Here is a 24,492-nt window from a genome sequence, read left to right on the forward strand (position 1 = left end):
TTTCAAGCAATTCACAAGGCAATTGTGGTTTGATGCTTAATTCAATTAACAGTTCTGGCCAACCTAAGCAAGACTCCCAGGTAGCACGATGGGATCTGAAATGCCCAACAAGGGGAGTATCAATCACTGAGGTTAGAAGCACACCAAAGATGCACAAGCTTTGTCTTTGCAATCCTCAGCTGGAGCTAACATGGCTGAGCCCCTCTAATGATCCCCCCCAAAGATCAAGCAGGGCTGCATTACTTCCCTCTCTCAGCTTCTTTCTGAACTGGAGGCAGGACGAGCAGGTTTTAACAAGTCCCCAGAGCTTCTCAGAGAGCAACGAGCCAGCATTAACATGTCTTTGCAGCCAGAAAAGTGTTAGTGGCGTCATTAAACTCATAACTAAAGAGAAAATTAACCCCGATGGTTTCTGATGCCTCTATATTACAGGCTTGTCCCCAAGTACAAAGACCAGAACGAAAATGTTATCATTTAAAAGCTCCCCTTTATTTTTTATTTAAAATCGTGAGTGTCACGAGTCCATCGGGTTGTCTGTGGCTCTGAAGAGAAGAGCTGCTCACAACATTATTGTAATTCATTTTTTTTTGCCATGGTGGTAAACACTGATAGATTTCTTTTTTTGCTTGTGTGTACACACACACACACACACACACACACACACACACACACACACACATTCCTGAAAATATTTTTGAGGTTAGGGTTGTTTTTTTTAATGAGAACAACAAGCATAAAGAGCAGCATAAAAGAGACATTTTTGCCCCAGAAATATGTTTTGATTGTGGCAAACAACAGTTTCTGGTGAGTAAAGGTTTAGATGGGGTATTAATCACATGCAGTGCTGCAGGCAGCTTGTAAACACTGTACAGCTGTTGTGAGCTCGTGCTCTGGGATCCCAAGATGCATCTGATCAGGAACGTTCCCTTTCTCATTTCCCATCGCAACCTGCTCGCCGCCATACTACCCAAATTAGTCATTACCCAGGCCCTTCTCCAATGCTCCTTTTGAATCTGGTCCCTGGGCTGCAAAGAAAGAGATCTATGAAGCCAGGGAGAAGAGGCCTGGCTAGAAAGCAGGTGGCTTAGGCATATAGGTGGTGTGCTGTATGGGAGGAGGCCCCAAATTGTACCTGAAACCTTGTTCCCAAAGTAGCAGAAAATACTAGGAAAAGCTAGGAATCTCTGCCTCCTCTACTCAGCTTCCTGCTTTTTCCTTAGACTTATGCTCAGGTATGTACACATGAATGAGCCTTGTTGGTAGCCTACTGGTACATGCTCAGTCTACACCTGCAGGCTTAAATGGCTGGAGAACTGCCTTTTGGGCACACAAAGGGAAATATAAATTCCTTCCTAAAAGTAATTCTACACTTCCCTGTTTGAGTCCCTGAAAAAACATTAATGCTCTGCTTTTGGAAGGTGCCTTTATCTTACCCTTAAACTGAGTCACAAAAGTGCAGTGAGGAGGAGAACCTAGCCACATTTTGTACTCGCAGACTTTTAGGGGCTTGATCAGGGTGAAATAGGATCAAACTGAGGTAGCTACAGGCACCTAATAGATGGAATAGGATCAGGCCTTAGCTGCCTAGAGAATTTTGAAGGCAAAGAACAGGAAAACCCCCAGGATAGATAGACACCTGGTTTAGAAAGCAACCGATTGGGATTTGTTTTGGATTGTGGATTTGGCCTGAGAAGTCTTACAGGCTGTGTTGGGTAGGAGGTCTGAGCAGCTGATTATAATATCTCCTGGCCTTAGATCTGTGAACCTATGATTTTTAATCCTATTGGGAGTGTTTGAAGAGACCAGCAGCTGGAAGCTGAAGCTATAGGGCAGGCATGATTTTCACAGTAAATGGAAGTAGCCCCTGGAAAGCAGGGGATATTTCAATGCAAGCTGGATATCTCTTTCTAACTCAGTGAGGGGCTGTACATTTTTTAAATGATTTTAATCAGTTCCTATCTAAGATTAGGAAAAGTGATTCCCTCAACCCCCAAGATAAAAATGATTCTGAGATTTCCTTTCCGCCTCCCTGCTTTTTGGATCAAAAATGAACATTTCTCTCCAGAGCAATAAGCTTTAATAATTCCATCTATTCAAATATATTGTGTATACAGAAGCCCTCCAACAGGGTAACCTCAACACAGCACCATTAAGAAGGAACATTCGGTTGATCTTTATTCCATTCAACTCTCAACATTTTATGAAGGCCATATCTTGCTAAAGGTTTTTCTCAAGGCATCCTTCACCTCTCTGTTTCTCAGGCTGTAAATGAAAGGATTGGCCATGGGAGTGAGGACAGTATAGAAAACTGAGAACACTTTGTTCAGATTCCCCCCAACTGAGCTGGCATTTGGGGACAAATAGACAGTTATGAGGGTGCCATAGAAAATTGTCACCATAAGAAGGTGAGAGGAACAGGTGGAAAATGCCTTCTTCTTCCCACTGCTGGAAGGGATTCTCAAGATGGCAACTATGATGCAAACATAGGAGGTCATGGTTAACAGGAATGGGGAAATTTCCACAAGAAAGGAGACAACAGAACTCACCAAAGTAGCCATACTGGTGTCACTGCAGGAGTGCTCTAGTATTGGGGTGAGATCACAAAAGAAGTGGTCAATGACATTATGGCCACAGAAAGTTAGCTGTGCTGTAAAATACATAATGGCCGAAGCAAGCAGAACTCCTCCTATCCATGACCCAGCTGCTAGCCAGTGACAAACCCTGCCATTCATAAGCATTGGATAGAGCAGGGGTTTGCATATTGCTAAATACCGATCATAAGACATCACAAGTAGGAGATAGCATTCTGTAGCTGCTAGACAATCAAATATATAGAACTGTGCAATGCAGCCCCTAACCGAAATGGTCTTGTCCCCGCTGAGGAAGCTGGCCAGCATCCTGGGCAGGATGGTGGAGATGTAGAAGGTCTCCAAGCAGGACAAATTCCCCAGGAAGAAGTACATGGGAGTGCGAAGGCGCTGATCAACTGCAACCAGAACAATGATGAGCACGTTCCCAGACACTGTCACCATGTAGATCACTAGAAATAGCAGGAAGAGAAGTACACGATATTGATGGACATTCCCAAATCCCAGGAGGATGAATTCCATGATGAACGTTTGATTGTTCTCCTCTTCTTTCTCCATGAGGTACAGCTCATTTTCCCCTTTCACCTCTCCTGGTAAGGCATTTTAAAATAGATAAAGAATAACTCATTTGACAGAGTTGACTGCAAATTAGACAAGGTAGATGGATAGCTATCTGAATCTATCAGTTTTCAAGAAGACAGACTAGATATTACTTTCTCTGGCAGAACAGAAAATTAGTCAATCCCACACCTTGTCTAGAGATGCCAAAGTATGTTGGACCTAACGCATAGCTATAAGAGTCTGTCTAATTTGCAGTTCAAGGTACAACTTTGACATCCACGTTAGCTTTATATTGGAGACCTGGGGTACTGCATCGAACTCAGGACTGATGGAGAAAAACACAGAGATCGAGGATAAAAAGCTTGTCCTGAGCTCTGTTTTTTCCTGGCTACACCACTATCACCACCCAAAGCTGCTAATGTAAAGTGGACTCAGGTACATCCAGATGAGGCTCACTCCCATCTTTGGCTGCAGTCAAGACAAACCCAAAGAAAATTAGAGACTTTCTCCCCCTTTCACCTCACAAAAGCCATGTGAGGGAAGGCAGCACTTCCTTACTAAAGGAGCTGCAAGGAGGAAACAGCTCAAGTTGACTTTGACCAACTCCTGTAATTCTCATTCTGAAGCAACTTCCCAGAAAATGCTACGCTTGCTTTGCTTTATTTGAGAGTACTCATTAAATGCTGACCCTTAAAATATGGAAACTATCTATTGGTTTCAGTTGCTGACCATTAGCTTTTAATAATGATGAATTCTTCAATATCTGCTTCTGGGAGACAGAAAACTGAAATGAAGGCTGCATTGTGCTATATACAGATACATCTTAAAGGGGATGGCTCTGAAGAGCCAAATTTGCAGCCGTTTTGGCTCTTTTTGGCATCTGAGTACATCAGGATTGCTACTGCAGGAGGAGTCAGAGTTGCATCCTGTTGTGAAAGAGGTGGGGAGATCTCAGCCTTAGCAAGAAGGCTACATTGCCCCAGGTGCCATGCACACAGACAACAAAAAGAGACAGCCTGCCCATGGGACAGTGATTCTTAACCTAAGCAGCTAAAGGAAACACAGACTAGATGAATGTACTGTAAAGGTGAATACATAGTTGGTTCGATTATTGTACTCAGTGAGTAGTAATCAATGGCTCCAAGTCTAGTTGGGAAGAGGTTTTAAGTGGGGCCCCCCAGGGCTCTGTCCTGGCTCTGGTATTGTTTAATATCTTCATTAATGGTTTGGATGGTGAGATGAAGTGCATGCTTAGCAAATCTGCAGATGACACCAAGTTGGGAGAAATTTCAGGTACTCTGGAGGGCAGGGCTAGGATCCAGAATGATCTGGGTAGACTGGAAGAGAAGGGGTCCACAATCAATCAGGCAGCCTTGTTGAAGTGCAAGTTGAAATTTCTGCTCTTGGATGCAATAACCCCCCTGCCCCCCCGAACCCTCCCCCCCCCAAATAAAACAAACCAACCCAAAAACAAAAAACCCCCTAAACCAATGCAAAATACAAACCGAGGAATGATTTGCTAAGCTACAGGGCTGCACAGAAGGACCTGTGGGTTATGGTAGACCATGAGTTGAATAAAACAACAGTATGCTCTTGTTCAAAACAAGCCAACAGCAGACTCTGTTATATTAACAGCAGTGTCGTTTGGAAAAAAAACGAAACAAGGGAAGTGATCCTTTTACTCTACTCAAGACAGGAGAGACCTTACGTGGAGGTATCCAGTTTTGGGCCCCACGCTTCATGGATGTGGACAGTTTGGAAAGAGCCTGGCCCAAGGCAACAAAAATGATTAGGGGACTGCGGTGAGGCTTATAAGGGACAGCAGAAAGAACTAGGGTTATTTAGCTGAGAGAAGAGAAGACTAAGGGTGGATTTGATAATAGCCTGCAAATATCTGAAGGCTGAATATAGAAAGCATGGAGATGAGCTTTTCTCTGTGGACCATAGGGGTCAGGACTAGGAACAATGGCCTCAGGCTTCAGGAGGGGAAATTTGGGTTGGAGATTGGGAGGAGCTTTCCAACTAAGAGGGCTACCCAACTAACAGGCTACCCAGAGAAGTTGTTGAGCCTCCATCCTTGGAAGTTTTCAAGAGCAGGTTGGACACACTTAGCTGGCATGGTTTAGTCATCCCTGACTCAGCCCTGAGCATGGGGCTGGACTAGGTGACCTTGTGACATCCCTCCCTGTCCTACCTCGCTATGATCCTATGAACCTTTTTATAGCTGCAGGGCACCCCTCATTAGGCTCAAGGCACCTCTTGGAAAATGCCAGCTCTTTAAATAAGAGAGTGACAATTTAAGTACAGAAAGAATACTGCAAATCTTCTGTTTCAAAGAAAAACCACAAGAGGTTAGAATCGTTTTAATGCTGCAAAATCCTATTTGAAATCTCCGGGTTTATCTTGTAAATTGTGGTTGGACATGTAACAGCACTAACGTTGTGTGGCACCGACCCCGAAAGGACCAAGGCACCCCAGGAGGCCGTGGCATCCTGACTGAGAAGCACTGCCATGAGAGTGGAGTTGTCCGAACAGAACCAAGAGACACTAAGTAGATTCAGAGAGATGGAGAGCTCAAAGAAACCCGAGACAAATTAATAGGCGCACCAGGCACAGTAGATATCAAGTAGAGGAGTGGTTTCAGCACAGCTGTTACTGGAAGAGAAAAAAAAGGAAGAGAGACACACGGACATTGACTGCATCAGCAGGGAATTAACTGCCTGTAGTCCTGCCCAGGGACTGAGTCGCTGTCCCTCAATGCTCTCCAGGGTGCCAGAACAGTAATACTGGGAGATGCAATGAGACACATCGAGGGTAGCATGGGAAGTGAGATCAAACAGAAAACATCCAGTGCTTTGAAGGCAGCTCAGGCTGTTCTGCCTCCCACCAAAATGAGTCTCTCTCCCTTGGTCATGTCTATGTGGGGTTTGCTACAATAAAACACCTGACACTTACCTTTAATCATGGAGAACAGCAAGCCGTCTACCAAGGGCACCTACATGTGTGGAGAAAGTGCCCGTTTGCACTTTGCTCTTCTCACTATCTTTTGGATAAGTGATACTTCTCTTTGCAGACATCTAACATGTTGCTGGGCTGGGCAAGTCTTCCTTATTGCTACCTCCTCTGAAGCCCCAAAGAGTTTGTATGGGAAAGCAACCTCATGCTGGCTCACAGTGATGCATCTCCCCGGGGAGTGCACCTTTAAATTGACCTCATGGGGGGGAATTAATATTATGGTGACTCTCAAACACATGCAGACATCCAGGTCATTGCATTCCTCATTTGAGTCTCAAGGGGAAGCTCCCTGTGTTTTATGAAGTGTATGCCTCTGTGACAGGTGCCCAAGTGGCTGAGTTGTATGCATCTATCACTAACAATTGCTCTTGGTACTTACAGGAATTCTAGGTCATAACTTTGAAAGTATTCCAAAGAGAGATGCTGAAATGCAGAAAAGTATTGTGATTAGCCCCAAACCAAGTAGCAAGTCAGTAACAGAGCCCTGAAAGTCATCCCATTTTCCTGCCCATAAACCACAATTTTTACTCCCCATGTGACGATTTGATTTTTACCATCTGCTGGTATCATAAAAAACAGTAGACAAAAAACCCCCAACCAAAACCCAACCTGTCACACAGCCACAATATGGATTTTGATTATTCAGCCATGATCCATAAACATCACAGGACAACATTTCTACAGCATTTTGTTTTCTTGTTATCAAATGATTTGAGAGCATCTTAGGAGACAGATGGTGGCACAAACCCATCTCTGTGATGAGTGCAGATATACAAGATACCTCTTTTCCATTTAGCCCACAGCACACCTGCAGGGGTAAAAGAAACCCTAACCCATCCACCCTTTAAAACTTGTACCCAGTTAGTGAGTGCAGGCTAGAATAATCAAGGGGAAGCCACAGTTAATGACAACTGGATATGTGGATTGACAGTTGTTTTCCTTTCTAAACTAAGACTTGCATTTCTCTCGAGAGAAAGGAATTTGTCCATGCATCCAAGGCTAGGAAGAGACATCACTACATGAAATGAGTCAGCTGTGCTGGGACATGTCCCCAGTTTTCCTGCTTATAGAGGGTCATTGCATTGTGGAGACCCCAGGGGAACAGCACTGGAAGTAGGGAAGTCTGGATTTTTTCTGCTTACAGACACTCCCCAGGATTTCCTGAAGACCTCTAGTCAGAGGAAGTTGGCAGGTTCTCCCAGGGCTTGAACGGACCAACTACATGTGGGAATTCCCAGGTTGCGCAGAAGCTGGTTTCATGCTGCCTGCACTCTCCTGCCATCAAAGAAACAGATGTCTGCTGCCAAGTAGCAGTGTGACAGGGGGCCTCCCGGGGCTGATCAGCACAGCCCACCTATCTCACCCGCCATGCCTTTGATGATAATTGGTTCCATTAAGATGTCAATTAAGCAGGAGGCTGCCCATCTAGTGCCCCAATGCCAGGGGGCACTCTCTGCAGCTCCTACCTCCCCAATACTGCAGCCCAAGCTTTGCAAATGGCATCTAGGTGTTCATCTCTTCCAGCCCCCACACTAGGCTCCAGAATCTTCTACACAGGACCCCTCTATGATCCCTCCTGATCAGGTGGCCTCTCTGCCTTCATCCAGGCTACTAGCCCCCCAAAGCCATTTTCCCCTCTCAGGTGTGGTCCCCCCAGGACCTTCAGCTAACTAGCCCTGGCCCACCTCCAGGCCAGTCAGGAGGCCAGGCCCCTGGCTCTTGGGCATCCCTCACAGTGGGCCCCTGGCCCTTTTGACCATCCTGGTCCTGGCCCCAGCTTGGGCCAGTCAAGGGTACTATCTCATTCAGGCCAGGTCTCTAGCCCCTCTCTCTCAGGGTCTGCCTTCTGGGCCTCTCAACACTGGCCCCCTGGGCCCCTCAAACAACACATGGGGTTACCCACCCAGTGGTGGGGGCAAGGGGTTAAGGCACCCCAACCCACCTTCCACCAGGGTAGGAACTGGCCTGGCATTTCCTGGGGGCTCCCACACCACTGAGAGCCCCACCAGGCCACCCACTACCAGCAGGGTGCAGGACCCGGACCCGGACCCGGACCCGGACCCGGACCCGGACCCGGACCCGGACCCGGACCCGGACCCGGACCCGGACCCTCCTTGCAACTCCCCCTTACCTCTGGAGCATCCTCAACAGCCCTTCAACCAGGCAATGTTGCTATCTGACCTCCAGCAGCCAAACTGCCCTGCTTATATAGGCAGCCCTTGCCTCCAAAATGGCTGCCCTAATCAGGCACCTGGAGGCTGCCAGGTCCAGGCCCTTAAAGTGGCAGGCACACACAGTGCACTGCCACAAGCAGCATAAAGTTAAACAACATCTTTGTTGTGGCCAGAGCATTTTGAGCATCTGTGGTGTGACCAGAGGCATACTCTGCTTGCTTGGCCTTTTTACTGCCATTATATATTTTGGGGCAATGAAAGGCAACATCTGATGCCCACTATAGACTTTCATGCCAACTGTCCTGCTATGAGTACCTGTGAAGCATGCCAGATAAGATGTACCAATGCTTTTTCCTGGGGCAATGCCCTGTGCTTGGTAAGCTAACTGGAGCTTATTTAACTTAATTGCAATTAATTCCAGGGACAAGCCTGTCAGGCTGTCTCTTCTCCCTGGCAGACGAGCCTGTTGGCAGAAGAACAGCAATGCAAGTTAGAAGGGCTAAGTGAATTAAGCATTGCCCCAGGAAAAAGCGTTGGTACATCTTATCTGGCACGCTTCACAGGTACTCATAGCAGGACAGTTGGCATGAAAGTCTGTAGCGGGCAACAGATGTTGCCTTTCATTGCCCCAAAATATATAATGGCAGTAAAAAGGCCAAGCAAGCAGAGTATGCCTCTGGTCACACCACAGATGCTCAAAATGCTCTGGCCACAACAAAGATGTTGTTTAACTTTATGCCGCTACTTAGCAGCAGACATCTGTTTCCTCGATGGCAGGAGAGTGCAGGCAGCATGAAACCAGCTTCTGCGCAACCTGGGAATTCCCACATGTAGTTGGTCCGTTCAAGCCCTGGGAGAACCTGCCAACTTCCTCTGACTAGAGGTCTTCAGGAAATCCTGGGGAGTGTCTGTAAGCAGAAAAAATCCAGACTTCCCTACTTCCAGTGCTGTTCCCCTGGGGTCTCCACAATGCAATGACCCTCTATAAGCAGGAAAACTGGGGACATGTCCCAGCACAGCTGACTCATTTCATGTAGTGATGTCTCTTCCTAGCCTTGGATGCATGGACAAATTCCTTTCTCTCGAGAGAAATGCAAGTCTTCTTTTAGAAAGGAAAACAACTGTCAATCCACATATCCAGTTGTCATTAACTGCGGCTTCCCCTTGATTATTCTAGCCTGCACTCACTAACTGGGTACAAGTTTTAAAGGGTGGATGGGTTAGGGTTTCTTTTACCCCTGCAGGTGTGCTGTGGGCTAAATGGAAAAGAGGTATCTTGTGTATCTGCACTCATCACAGAGATGGGTTTGTGCCACCATCTGTCTCCTAAGATGCTCTGAAATCATTTGATAACAAGAAAACAAAATGCTGTAGAAATGTTGCCCTGTGATGTTTATGGATCGTGGTTGAATAATCAAAATCCATATTGTGGCTTTGTGTGACAGGTTTGGTTTTGGTTGGGGGGTTTTTTGTCTACTGTTTTTTATGATACCAGCAGATGGTAAAAATCAAATCGTCACATGGGGAGTAAAAACTGTGGTTTATGGGCAGGAAAACGGGATGACTTTCAGGGCTCTGTTACTGACTTGCTACTTGGTTTGGGGCTAATCACAATACTTTTCTGCATTTCAGCATCTCTCTTTGGAATACTTTCAAAGTTATGACCTAGAATTCCTGTAAGTACCAAGAGCAATTGTTAGTGATAGATGCATACAACTCAGCCACTTGGGCACCTGTCACAGAGGCATACACTTCATAAAACACAGGGAGCTTCCCCTTGAGACTCAAATGAGGAATGCAATGACCTGGATGTCTGCATGTGCTTGCGATGCAGCGTAATATTAAAAACCCCCATGAGGTCAATTTAAAGGTGCACTCCCCGGGGAGATGCATCACTGTGAGCCAGCATGAGGTTGCTTTCCCATACAAACTCTTTGGGGCTTCAGAGGAGGTAGCAATAAGGAAGACTTGCCCAGCCCAGCAACATGTTAGATGTCTGCAAAGAGAAGTATCATTTATTCAAAAGATAGTGAGATGAGCAAAGTGCAAACGGGCACTTTCTCCACACATGTAGGTGCCCTTGGTAGACGGCTTGCTGTTCTCCATGATTAAAGGTAAGTGTCAGGTGTTTTATTGTAGCAAACCCCACATAGACATGACCAAGGGAGAGAGACTCATTTTGGTGGGAGGCAGAACAGCCTGAGCTGCCTTTAAAGCACTGGATGTTTTCTGTTTGATCTCACTTCCCATGCTACCCTCGGTGTGTCTCATTGCATCTCCCAGTATTACTGTTCTGGCACCCTGGAGAGCATTGAGGGACAGCGACTCAGTCCCTGGGCAGGACTAGAGGCAGTTAATTCCCTGCTGATGCAGTCAATGTCCGTGTGTCTCTCTTTTCCTTTTTTTTCTCTTCCAGTAACAGCTGTGCTGAAACCACTCCTCTACTTGATATCTACTGTGCCTGGTGCGCCTATTAATTTGTCTCGGTTTCTTTGAGCTCTCCATCTCTCTGAATCTACTTAGTGTCTCTTGGTTCTGTTCGGACAACTGCACTCTCATGGCAGTGCTTCTCAGTCAGGATGCCACGGCCTCCTGGGGTGCCTTGGTCCTTTCGGGGTCGGTGCCACACAACGTTAGTGCTGTTACATGTCCAACCACAATTTACAAGATAAACCCGGAGATTTCAAATAGGATTTTGCAGCATTAAAACGATTCTAACCTCTTGTGGTTTTTCTTTGAAACAGAAGATTTGCAGTATTCTTTCTGTACTTAAATTGTCACTCTCTTATTTAAAGAGCTGGCATTTTCCAAGAGGTGCCTTGAGCCTAATGAGGGGTGCCCTGCAGCTATAAAAAGGTTCATAGGATCATAGCGAGGTAGGACAGGGAGGGACGTCACAAGGTCACCTAGTCCAGCCCCATGCTCAGGGCTGAGTCAGGGATGACTAAACCATGCCAGCTAAGTGTGTCCAACCTGCTCTTGAAAACTTCCAAGGATGGAGGCTCAACAACTTCTCCGGGTAGCCTGTTAGTTGGGTAGCCCTCTTAGTTGGAAAGCTCCTCCCGATCTCCAACCCAAATTTCCCCTCCTGAAGCCTGAGGCCATTGTTCCTAGTCCTGACCCCTATGGTCCACAGAGAAAAGCTCATCTCCATGCTTTCTATATTCAGCCTTCAGATATTTGCAGGCTATTATCAAATCCACCCTTAGTCTTCTCTTCTCTCAGCTAAATAACCCTAGTTCTTTCTGCTGTCCCTTATAAGCCTCACCGCAGTCCCCTAATCATTTTTGTTGCCTTGGGCCAGGCTCTTTCCAAACTGTCCACATCCATGAAGCGTGGGGCCCAAAACTGGATACCTCCACGTGAGGTCTCTCCTGTCTTGAGTAGAGTAAAAGGATCACTTCCCTTGTTTCGTTTTTTTTCCAAACGACACTGCTGTTAATATAACAGAGTCTGCTGTTGGCTTGTTTTGAACAAGAGCATACTGTTGTTTTATTCAACTCATGGTCTACCATAACCCACAGGTCCTTCTGTGCAGCCCTGTAGCTTAGCAAATCATTCCTCGGTTTGTATTTTGCATTGGTTTGGGGGTTTTTTTGTTGTTGGGTTGGTTTGTTTTATTTGGGGGGGGGGGGGTTGCTTGGGGGGGCGGTTTCGGGGGGGCAGGGGGGTTATTGCATCCAAGAGCAGAAGTTTCAACTTGCACTTCAACAAGGCGGCCTGATTGATTGTGGACCCCTTCTCTTCCAGTCTACCCAGATCATTCTGGATCCTAGCCCTGCCCTCCACAGTACCTGAAATTTCTCCCAACTTGGTGTCATCTGCAGATTTGCTAAGCATGCACTTCATCTCACCATCCAAACCATTAATGAAGATATTAAACAATACCAGAGCCAGGACAGAGCCCTGGGGGGCCCCACTTAAAACCTCTTCCCAACTAGACTTGGAGCCATTGATTACTACTCACTGAGTACAATAATCGAACCAACTATGTATTCACCTTTACAGTACTTTCATCTAGTCTGTGTTTCCTTTAGCTGCTTAGGTTAAGAATCACTGTCCCATGGGCAGGCTGTCTCTTTGTTGTCTGTGTGCATGGCACCTGGGGCAATGTAGCCTTCTTGCTAAGGCTGAGATCTCCCCACCTCTTTCACAACAGGATGAAGCTCTGACTTCTCCTGCAGTAGCAATCCTGATGTACTCAGACGCCAAAAAGAGCCAAAACGGCTGCAAATTTGGCTCTTCAGAGCCATCCCCTTTAAGATGTATTTGTATATAGCACAATGCAGCCTTCATTCCAGTGCTCTCTCTTATCATTATTAAAAGCTAATGGTCAACAACTGAAACCAATAGATAGCTTCCATTTTTTAAGAGTCAACATTTAATGAGTACTCTCAAATAAAGCAAAGCAAGTGTAGCATCTTCTGGGAAGTTGCTTCAGAATGAGAATTACAGGAGTTGGTCAAAGTCAACTTGAGCTGTTTCCTCCTTGCAGCTCCTTTAGTAAGGAAGTGCTGCCTTCCCTCACATGGCTTTTGTGAGGTGAAAGGGGGAGAAAGTCTCTAATTTTCTTTGGGTTTGTCTTGACTGCAGCCAAAGATGGGAGTGAGCCTCATCTGGATGTACCTGAGTCCACTTTACATTAGCAGCTTTGGGTGGTGATAGTGGTGTAGCCAGGAAAGAACAGAGCTCAGGACAAGCTGTTTAACCTTGATCTCTGTCTTTTTTTTTTTCTCCATCAGTCCTGAGTTCGATGCAGTACCCCAGGTCTCCAATATAAAGCTAACGTGGATGTCAAAGTTGTACCTTGAACTGCAAATTAGACAGACTCTTATAGCTATGCTTTAGGTCCAACATATTTTGGCATCCCTAGACAAGGTGTGGGATTGACTAATTTTCTGTTCTGCCAGAGAAAGTAATATCTAGTCTTTCTTCTTGAAAACTGATAGATTCAGATAGCTATCCATCTACCTTGTCTAATTTGCAGTCAACTCTGTCAAATGAGTTATTCTTTATCTATTTTAAAATGCCTTACCAGGAGAGGTGAAAGGGGAAAATGAGCTGTACCTCATGGAGAAAGAAGAGGAGAACAATCAAACGTTCATCATGGAATTCATCCTCCTGGGATTTGGGAATGTCCATCAATATCGTGTACTTCTCTTCCTGCTATTTCTAGTGATCTACATGGTGACAGTGTCTGGGAACGTGCTCATCATTGTTCTGGTTGCAGTTGATCAGCGCCTTCGCACTCCCATGTACTTCTTCCTGGGGAATTTGTCCTGCTTGGAGACCTTCTACATCTCCACCATCCTGCCCAGGATGCTGGTCAGCTTTCTAAGCGGGGACAAGACCATTTCGGTTAGGGGCTGCATTGCACAGTTTTATATATTTGATTGTCTGGGAGCTATAGAATGTTATCTCCTACTTGTGATGTCTTATGATCGGTATTTAGCAATATGCAAACCCCTGCTCTATCCAATGCTTATGAATGGCAGGGTTTGTCGCTGGCTAGCAGCTGGGTCATGGATAGGCGGAGTTCTGCTTGCTTCAACTATTCTGTATTTTACAGCACAGCTAACTTTCTGTGGCCATAATGTCATTGACCACTTCTTTTGTGATCTCACCCCAATACTAGAGCACTCCTGCAGTGACACCAGTGTGATCACTTTGGTGAGTACTGTTGTCTCCTTTCTTGTGGAAATTTTCCCATTCCTGTTAACCATGACCTCCTATGTTTGCATCATAGTTGCCATCTTGACAATCCCTTCGAGCAGTGGGAAGAAAAAGGCATTTTCCACCTGTTCCTCTCACCTTCTTATGGTGACAATTTTCTATGGCACTATCATAACTGTCTATTTGTCCCCAAATGCCAGCTCATTTGGGGGGGATCTGAACAAAGTGTTCTCAGTCTTCTATGCTGTCCTCACTCCCATGGCCAATCCTTTCATTTACAGCCTGAGAAACAGAGAGGTGAAGGATGCCTTGAGAAAAACCTTTAGCAAGATATGGCCTTCATAAAATGTTGAGAGTTGAATGGAATAAAGATCAACCGAATGTTCCTTCTTAATGGTGCTGTGTTGAGGTTACCCTGTTGGAGGGCTTCTGTATACACAATATATTTGAATAGATGGAATTATTAAAGCTTATTGCTCTTGAGAGAAATGTTCATTTTTGATCCAAAAGGCAGGGAGGCAGAAAGAAAACCTCAGAATCATTTTTATCTTGCGGGGTGGGGGGATCACTTTTCCCAGTCTTAGATGGGAACTGATTAAAATCAATTTAAAAATGTGTTTTTCTTTTCTTTTCTTGACTAAAAATATTAGGATGCCACTGCAGGGAGCATGAACATTGCTGACTTTGTACAACTGTCGATGTAAACCTTCAGAAGCCCTAAATGCAGTCTAAAAAAAGGTTTTCTCCTTGTCCACTTGTTACTTTTTGGTACCGATGCACTTGCACTCTCCAGCTTAGAAAGGGGAAGTAGTCTCTTTCTTTGACAATGAGCGTTGAGTCCTTGTCAGCTCATCTGAGCCAGAAGCAAAAAAGGATCCCTGTTTCACACACCACCTGCACACAAACCTGCTCTCTACCAACAGGGCTGTCCCTAGGGAAAGAAAACTTAGAGGCTTATGGTTTTTAAGGCCAGAAAAAAACATTCTTTTCCTCTAATCTTGACTTTGCACAGTGCACAGACAAAAGACATGCACCCAATTCTTCCAGCATCCATCCTACAGCCCCTCACTGAGTTAGAAAGAGATGTCCAGCTTGGATTGAAAGGCTCAAAGCATTGAAATATCCACCACCTTCCAGGGGCTACTTCCATTCACTGTGAAAATCATGCCTGCCCTATAGCTTCAGCTTCCAGCTGCTGGTCTCTTCAAACACTCCCAATAGGATTAAAAATCATAGGTTCACAGATCTAAGGCCAGGAGATATTATAATCAGCTGCTCTGACCTCCTACCCAACACAGCCTGTAAGACTTCTCAGGCCAAATCCACAATCCAAAATAAATCCCAGTCAGTTGCTTTCTAAACCGAAAGGTGTCTATCTATCCTGGGGGTTTTCCTGCTCTTTGACTTCAAAATCTCTAGGCAGCTAAGGCCTGATCCTATTCCATCTATTAGGTGCCTGTAGCTACCTCAGTTTGATCCTATTTCACCCTGATCAAGCCCCTAAAAGTCTGCGAGTACAAAATGTGGATAGGTTCTCCTCCTCACTGCACTTTTGTGACTCAGTTTAAGGGTAAGATAAAGGCACCTTCCAAAAGCAGAGCATTAATGTTTTTTCAGGGACTCAAACAGGGAAGTGTAGAATTACTTTTAGGAAGGAATTTATATTTCCCTTTGTGTGCCCAAAAGGCAGTTCTCCAGCCATTTAAGCCTGCAGGTGTAGACTGAGCATGTACCAGTAGGCTACCAACAAGGCTCATTCATGTGTACATACCTGAGCATAAGTCTAAGGAAAAAGCAGGAAGCTGAGTAGAGGAGGCAGAGATTCCTAGCTTTTCCTAGTATTTTCTGCTACTTTGGGAACAAGGTTTCAGGTACAATTTGGGGCCTCCTCCCATACAGCACACCACCTATATGCCTAAGCCACCTGCTTTCTAGCCAGGCCTCTTCTCCCTGGCTTCATAGATCTCTTTCTTTGCAGCCCAGGGACCAGATTCAAAAGGAGCGTTGGAGAAGGGCCTGGGTAATGGCTAATTTGGGTAGTATGGCGGCGAGCAGGTTGCGATGGGAAATGAGAGGGAACGTTCCTGATCAGATGCATCTTGGGATCCCAGAGCACGAGCTCACAACAGCTGTACAGTGTTTACAAGCCGCCTGCAGCACTGCATGTGATTAATACCCCATCTAAACCTTTACTCACCAGAAATTGTTGTTTGCCACAATCAAAACATATTTCTGGGGCAAAAATGTCTCTTTTATGCTGCTCTTTATGCTTGTTGTTCTTATTAAAAAAACCAACCCTAACCTCAAAAATATTTTCAGGAATGTGTGTGTGTGTGTACACACAAGCAAAAAAAGAAATCTATCAGTGTTTACCACCATGGCAAAAAAAAAAATGAATTACAATAATGTTGTGAGCAGCTCTTCTCTTCAGAGCCACAGACAACCTGATGGACTCGTGACACTCACGATTTTAAATAAAAAATAAAGGGGAGCTTTTAAATGATAACATTTTCGTTCTGGTCTTTGTACTTGGGGACAAGCCTGTAATATAGAGGCATCAGAAACCATCGGGGATAATTTTCTCTTTAGTTATGAGTTTAATGACGCCACTAACACTTTTCTGGCTGCAACGACATGTTAATGCTGGCTCGTTGCTCTCTGAGAAGCTCTGGGGACTTGTTAAAACCTGCTCGTCCTGTCTCCAGTTCAGAAAGAAGCTGAGAGAGGGAAGTAATGCAGCCCTGCCTGATCTTTGGGGGGGATCATTAGAGGGGCTCAGCCATGTTAGCTCCAGCTGAGGATTGCAAAGACAAAGCTTGTGCATCTTTGGTGTGCTTCTAACCTCAGTGATTGATACTCCCCTTGTTGGGCATTTCAGATCCCATCGTGCTACCTGGGAGTCTTGCTTAGGTTGGCCAGAACTGTTAATTGAATTAAGCATCAAACCACAATCGCCTTGTGAATTGCTTGAAATGTGAGTAGAACTCAGTCATTTGCAATATTTTCAATTTACATCTGCTAGGAAAGCCCCAGGGATGCTGGAATAGAGTCTGTAAGAGAACTAGGTGCAGAGCTTCGCTGGGCATGGGAATGTAACAAGAAATGGGAATTTAACAGGAAATCATGGCAACTGTTCACTTGCACAGTAGTACCTCCTGTGAGCTCTAGATCATGACCAAGACCCTGCTCTGGTGGGCATTTTACCAAGACTTGGAAATCTTGAGAGACTAGTAGCAGCCTTGAAATAGGTGAGCAGAAAGGGCACGGGAGGCCCCATCTAGCCATGTGAAAGGGGGCCAGGAAGCAGCCCAACCCTGACCCCACAATGTACAGGGAGCAGAGGACATGGCCCTGCCCCACATAGGGGTGGGGGGGGGTGTGGCACGTCCCCAATCTGGCTATGTGGAGGGGAGAGGCATGGCCCAGTTCCAACTCACTGTGGGGTGGCTTGGGAATTTGGAATTGGGGAGGGCAATGGTATTGCCACTGCTCCGCCACCTCCAAATATCCCAACCTCTGGGGAGTTCTGCGAGCCACATCTGGGCTGCAGGCTGGAGGTTTAGCACCCCGGTGTAGAGTTTCTGGAGTCAATCTCAGTGTATCAGTGAGGTATTATGGGGAAGGGGCTCTGCTGGGAATGCCAGAGAGTGCCTGGGACATTACGAGATGTGCCTGTGGGAAACTTGGAGTTGGTGGATTTTGTGATCCAAATAGAAATGTCTGAAGGGTCTAGGGTGGCCACAGACGCATCCTCAGAATACAAGACATGCCCTTGGGGTGAGGGGGGAACCACTGCCCGCCCCCAGCCAATCAGTGGTGAGTGGCCAAGGCAGCAGCCCAACCCATCTGCAGTGAGGGGTGGGGCCACTGTGTCCCTTGGCCAATCAGCAGCAAGGTTGCAGGGCCACCACAAAAAGGCCACTTCCCTCCCTCTCTCCCTCCCTCCCTGGCTGGCTTGGGACCCTTCTCCTCCTGGCTGCGTACCTACCTCTAACCACAGCCAACAGAGCCACAAAGACAAATTATTGACATATATTTCCACCAATTCACTGAAAAAACAGGACTTTTTGCAGTCCGATCCTCATTTAGAAATGGAGAGGGGACAAAGGGTTTGAAAACGGGATGATCTGGTATAAAACAGAACCAATGGCCAACCTAAAATGGTCTGACATCTGGATGGGCATGCCTGTGAGGGTATCCGGGAAGCTGAGACTGTAGCAGACCTTGGTCTAGGGTAGTGATTCTCAGTCAGGGTGCCATGGCCATGAGATGCCATGTAATGTTAGCACTGGGAGGTAGAAAATTAGGGCTGAAGAAACCTCAGGCGGTCATCTAATCCAACCCCATACTCAAAGCAGGACCATCTCCAACTAGATCATCCCAGCCATGCTTTGGTCTTTTTATCCTGGAACTAATGACTAGGACCAGACTGTTGACATGGGGGAGGGAATTTGGGAAGAAGCTGAGTCCAGAAGAGTTGCCCTTAAGACTAAGGGAACCAATTGGGGAAAAAAACAAGAACAGGACAGCTACTAAAGAAGTATCAAAGAAGTACTAAACACTAAGTACAGTTTAGTACCAAGAAGTCCTAAACTGGATGCAGGAGGACTGAGTGAAATTCTCCTGTGTTCTCCAGGATGTTAAACTGGGATAGGGGGGTCAGATTCACCTATGGTACTGGGTTGGATCTGGATAGTGGGCCTCTTTGTGGGCTGCATCCAGCAAGAAACACAGGGGGCGGGGGGCTCTGTGGCCACTGTTGTGGCAGTGGTGGGTGCTCTGGTGGCAGCAAGGAGTCCAGTGGTGGTGTTACCCAAAACTTCAGACTGGGGAACCAGTGGGTTGTTGAGAGAGAGAATTCTCAAGTGACTGGAGTTTCCACTCCACTGATGTAGATTTTTTTAGCAGCTAGCACATGTTCCCACACCTGGAAATACATGAGCTTTCACCTCAGGGAGGACTCCAATCCACCCGCTCCACCCTCCAGTGCACGCTGGGCAAACCCCAGATGGAGCTCCCTCCCCTCCCTTCTTCCTGCTCCCATCCTGAAGACAGCACTGGATCTGGAGTAGGGACAGGGCTAGGGAAGAGATAGGCAGCCTCTCTCCACTGGATTAGCTCCAAAGTGGATCTTGATAACCCTACCACCACCACCCAAACAGCAAATGTCTGTTGGGTGGGGGTAGGGGGTGGTCTCTGTAACTCGTGGCACTTTCAGTGAAACACCATGAGTTACAGCAGAGAGCTGCACATCTGTCAGCGTCCACAGAGCCAAATTGCTTGAGTGCCATTTTTGGGACTTCACCGATCATGTAGATTCCTAAGTTTAGACCAGGGGCCCGCAACATATTGTACCAGGGGCCACTTTAATAGAGCTCAGGTCCAACCATGCACCATTTCCAGTCCAGGCTGAGTTGCTGGAATCAGAACGGGAGCCACTCTGATTTGCCACTTCCCCCTCTCCCCATCCACCATGAGGTATAGTGAGCTCATATAGAAGCTCAGTTGGGGTGTGGGGAGAGGTGGCATGCTGACCTGTGTATACTGCAAGGGAAGTCTGTACAGGGGATGCAGCTGCTACTGTGACTCTTGCTGCTGTATCTGATGCTGGTACAGCAGCAGTAGCAGCAGCAATCACAGTAGTGTCTGCCTTCCCTGTGTAGAGAACCAAGGAAGCAGCAGTGGCAAGAGAGCCCATGGCACCTCTGGCTGCAGCACTGCTCCTGCTTTGGGAATTCACTGAGGAGGGGCAGGCTTATCCCCCAGATGTACTGCGAGTTGCGGGGTTGCTCAAATTCTGTCACCAAGCAGTGCAGGGCTACCCCTACTGTGGTAAAGACTCCAGCGGTGGGACGCTGTTTCCCCCTTATATTCAGCACCTGGGGCTGGGGCCCCACTTGCCCTTCCCCCAATTATACTACTCGTTATGGGACAGCAGGCCTCCAGGCTACCCCATAGCATGCCACAAAGGTGATATATGGCACCTGCCGTGAGGTGGTAGCACTTTATGCAGCCCCAGCCATGCAGTCTCTTGACGATCTGATGAGGCTGATAATTGTGGTGCTGTGATAGGTGCTATGGATGGGTCTGGGGATGTCTGTATAGCTCTTCTATGAGTCAATTTGACTGCTTCCCTAGGACCGGGGCCAGGCCTGGGTCCACGGTGAGGGGCTGACTGTCCCTGCACCCAGCCCCAAGGCTGGGGCTCCTCCTGTGTGTCATGTTGTCACTAGATGACCAGCACCATGAAGAGAAGAGTCTGCTTGTGGTCTGCTCTCCTCACCTAGCCTCTCTGCCCTGTCTGCCAAGGTCTCTGTCACTGGCTGGCTACTTATCTGTTCCTAGCCTGTCCCTGTATATTGCAAATCCTCCCTGGTCCCCTTTAGTCCCTAATCTGCCTACTTCTCCCCCACACCCCTTTATATCCAGCTATCCTGCATAACCTGTATCTGGATTTCCCCCAGCCCAGTCATCAGTGTCCAACTACCTGGCTGCCTACCTATCTCCCTGCAGGTATGTGTGATTCACTAGAGGTAAAAACAGATGTTCCAAATGAAGTGGATCAGTGGTAGGACACATCCTGCTACAGCTGATCTGCTTTATTGGATGAAACACCTCACCTGTTGTCCCATGCCTTTCTGGCACAATGTCGACCCCATGGAAGCCTATGGGGACTTTTGGGCCCCAGGTCAACCCCATGCATTGCAATGGGGACTTGCAGGCACGGTGTCAACCCCATACCTATGACCTTTAACCTCAACCTTCTCATACTGTCTCTTCTCTACAGACCCCGTATCAAGCTCAAATCCCCTGGCCAGCACCCAACCTCTATTGCCATTGGGACCCACATGGGCTTTCTCACTTACAGAGATGTGCACTTACAGATCCCAGAGCTGGTCACTGTATGTGGGGAAGGCCAGGCAGGTGCTCCCAGGACTTGAGGGGTCTGATCCTGAGTGGGATTTCCTAGGGAACATGGGATGAGGCCCCACAGGCCTCCATAACACCTTCCATGGACAGCTGGAGAGCGTAGGCAGCTCCAGGCTGCTCACACTCTCCTGCCACAGAGCAATTAGCCCACCTCAATAAAGAGGCACTATTTGATACTACCTTTTATCACAGTGGTGCGACAAAGAGTAGGGACATCTATTTGCTCCCTGCTTGTTCTGCCACAAAAATTTTTACTGCAGAACAAATCCAGCACCAGGCAATCTCTCTTTCTACCCTAGGTTCCTTATATGCAATCCAGGTGTGAACTGGCTGCTAAGCACAACAGGAGTAAGTCCTGTACATGGGCGTGTTAGTTGCATCACATACAGTTTTGAGTCTTCCCGTGGCCCATGCACATGTGGACAGCGAGGGGAATGGAATAGCACATTTTAGGGTGCTGGCCACTACTATACACCTCCAAAGACAGCATCTAGCTCTACTGAGCATGCTCATTGACCACATGGGCAGTTTACTCAGCTACAGCATAGCCAGGTAGTACATTCACATGCATGAATGTGTTTCTGTTTTGAAAAAGAACAGTGAAGGAGAACCAAGCTTAGACTCATCAGAAGGTAAATGGCACTTAGAGGCCACTTCTGCATTTACCTGGAGAACTAGCATCCTGCCCCAGAAGTTTTCAAAACTACTGGCTCTGAGCTGCATCCACATGCTGTCTGTAAGTTCAGCTTCACAGTGGCCCACGGCCAGTACTGACCAAGCCAAGCAAACATCTAAGAGCAGCATTCAGGTACAAATGTATCTGTCTCTGGCATCAAAGTCCAGAGCCTTCGTAAGTCTGGTTCCACATCCAGACCCTTTTAATACTTAGGACCAAATGATCAGGTGCCCCCTTACAGCTGACACCTAGGCACAACCTTTGGCATAAGCCGAAAGCAGGCTTTTTCTGCAGCTGTAGAGGAAACGCTTTAACTATGGTTGTGAAATACACATTGAGCAGGATTAAACAATTACAGATGGATTGCAAAGTCTTTGCAGTGGAGCTTCTGAGCCACATACATTTTATTCACAAAAAAGTATGAGATACAGAGGAGAAAAATAACAAGCCTCCATGCAGAACTCCCCTGTCCCTGCTGCTTCCACATCTCTGAGACCCCTCTGGGTCCTGCCCAATGTCCTGAAACCAGAATCTCCTCTTTCTTTGTTCAGTCTGCTGGCAAGGGTCATTTCCTTTTCATGTTTCATGCCCATCACGGCTCAGCCTTTAACAAGAACCAAGTCCTTTCTTCCAGTGTCCTACCCACAGTCCACATCAATAGGGCCAAGGCAGGGATGACCAACATGGTAGGAACTAGACCTTGAAGGTCTGAATTTCTGTATTGTCCACTTCATTACCTGTGGCTAGTATTGATTAAATGCAACTTTCTTGCAGATACATCAGGTGATCACCCACAGATCTTAGCATGATAGTCATTAAATACAGGGAGATATACATGGTGTTAGAAAGTAATAGATCATTTCAACACTCAGCACAAGTTTTTCTTGCTTCATTTCTGTCTTAATTTAAAAAAGAGCTTGGATTCTTTGAGTCCTCAGTAAAGGCACAAATTTACTTACTGCCTTTCTCAGGGCGGCCCTAAACTCCTTATTTCTCAGGCTGTATATAAGGGGATTTAATAAAGGAGTCAGGATAGCATAAAAAACAGAAAACAGTTTGTTTTGGTCTCTTAATATGTCATTTTTCGGTAACAGATAGACTGTCATTAAACTGCCATAGAATATTGTAACCACAACAAGGTGCGAGGAGCAGGTGGAAAAAGTTTTTCTCCTCCCGGTGGTAGAAGGTATTTTCAGGATGGTGGCAATAATACAAATATAGGATGTCAGGGTAAGCAGAAAGGGAGGCACCGTGCACATGGTGCCAATGATGGACATAACTCTTTCTGTTGTATGGGTGTCACTGCAGGATAGCACTAACAATGGAGTATAATCACAAAAGAAATGGTCAATTGTGTTGGGTCCACAGAAAGTCAACTGTGATGCCATCAGTGATGTGAAGGCATCAGCTACAAATCCAGATATCCACGATCCTACTGCCAGTTGGATGCGGAACTTGCTATTCATGAGGGCTCCATAGTGCAGGGGCTTGCATATTGCTAAATAACGGTCATAAGACATCATAGATAAGAGATAGCACTCCGAGCATGCCAAGGAACCAAAGACATAAAACTGCAAAAAACATCCAGAGAGGGAAATTCCATTTTCTTTTGTCAGCAAACTGAGAAGCATCTTGGGCAGGATGGCGGAGGTGTAGCAGATCTCCAAGCAGGACAAATTCCCCAGGAAAAAGTACATGGGGGTGTGGAGTTGCTGATCAGTCACAACCAAGGCAACAATGAGGATGTTCCCAACCAGGGTCAAAATGTAGGTTACAAGGAATAGCATGAAAAGAAAAGTCTGCAGTTCAGGAAGGTCACCAAATCCCAGGAGAATAAATTCAGTAACAAATGTTTGATTTCCCTGTTCTGGGTCTGCCATGAATCTCACTCCCCCTACCCCAGGGGTTATTCATCAAACTCTAAAATACAAATGTTAAAAGATAACATTAAACATTAATCTAGTTTCCTCTGCTTATTCTTCTAATATCCCCTCCTTCCTCGTCTTACCAACCCGAAAGCTACTGTGAATTCCCTGAAACCTGGAGTCAGGGGGTCGGACTCGATGATCTATTGAGGTCCCTTCCGACCCTAACATCTATGAATCTATGGAGCTTCAACAATAGTTCACTGTCACACAGGCAAGGAAGTCCATGCAGGGTCCCTCAGGATCTGCCCCAGGTCCAGTTTTACTCAATATGTTCGTTAATGGTGTTGATAATGGAATGGACGGTAGATGCACTGATCCCAACAGCGTTGCCAACTGGAGACAGGCTGTGAGCAATGTGAAGAAGAGGAAGAGAATTCAAAATGATCTTGCCAGATTGGAAAGACTACAGCATAAGCAAGACGAAATGTGGTAAAGACAAATGCATGTGCACTTAGGAAGGAGAAATCCAATATGTAAGTAAGAAATGGGGAAGCTCTTGATAGGCAGCAGTAGGACAGAAAAGTATTTTAAGGTCCCAATGTGCTACAGACTGAACCCAAGCCAAACAGAGATGATCCTGTATACAGGGCAAATCTCATTATCAGATATAACCAGAAGAGCGGTTCATGAAAAGACATGGGTGGTAATTATTCCACTCTGTTGGGGATTTCTGAAGAATAGTCTAGTTTGGGGCTACACTGTTTTAGAAAGAGTTAGATGCATTGGAGAGTCAAGAGTCCAGCAGCATGAACCATAAAGATTTGGGGAGCAGAGGCAGACAGACTGTCAGTGACTGGGAACAGAGCAGGAAATAATCATCTTAATTTGTAACCAAATCCTGTTCACTTGGACATTAAGGGAAAAAAAATGTTTTAACTCTAAAGGTATTTAAGCACAAAAACAGACTTGTACACTGTGGGAGGGATTGCTGTCATTGGAGCTTTTCA

General features: G+C 46.4%; 2 protein-coding genes across 2 annotated transcripts; both read right to left on the reverse strand.

Annotated features, from left to right (window-relative positions):
* Positions 1-774: 774 nt before the first annotated feature.
* Positions 775-8,389, reverse strand: LOC132251599 (olfactory receptor 6B1-like). Its single transcript, XM_059731535.1, has 3 exons — positions 8,296-8,389; positions 6,544-6,587; positions 775-3,178 (listed from the first exon to the last, which is right to left on the reverse strand). Exon 3 carries the CDS (start codon positions 3,144-3,146, stop codon positions 2,199-2,201), a length of 948 nt encoding a protein of 315 aa, XP_059587518.1. The 5' UTR covers positions 3,147-3,178; positions 6,544-6,587; positions 8,296-8,389; the 3' UTR covers positions 775-2,198.
* Positions 8,390-22,437: 14,048 nt separating this feature from the next.
* Positions 22,438-23,497, reverse strand: LOC106739754 (olfactory receptor 11A1-like). Its single transcript, XM_014604985.2, has one exon. It carries the CDS (start codon positions 23,495-23,497, stop codon positions 22,523-22,525), a length of 975 nt encoding a protein of 324 aa, XP_014460471.1. The 3' UTR covers positions 22,438-22,522.
* Positions 23,498-24,492: the final 995 nt, after the last annotated feature.

The sequence above is a fragment of the Alligator mississippiensis genome, chromosome 7, assembly GCF_030867095.1.
Source record: "Alligator mississippiensis isolate rAllMis1 chromosome 7, rAllMis1, whole genome shotgun sequence".
Taxonomy (NCBI): domain Eukaryota; kingdom Metazoa; phylum Chordata; order Crocodylia; family Alligatoridae; genus Alligator; species Alligator mississippiensis.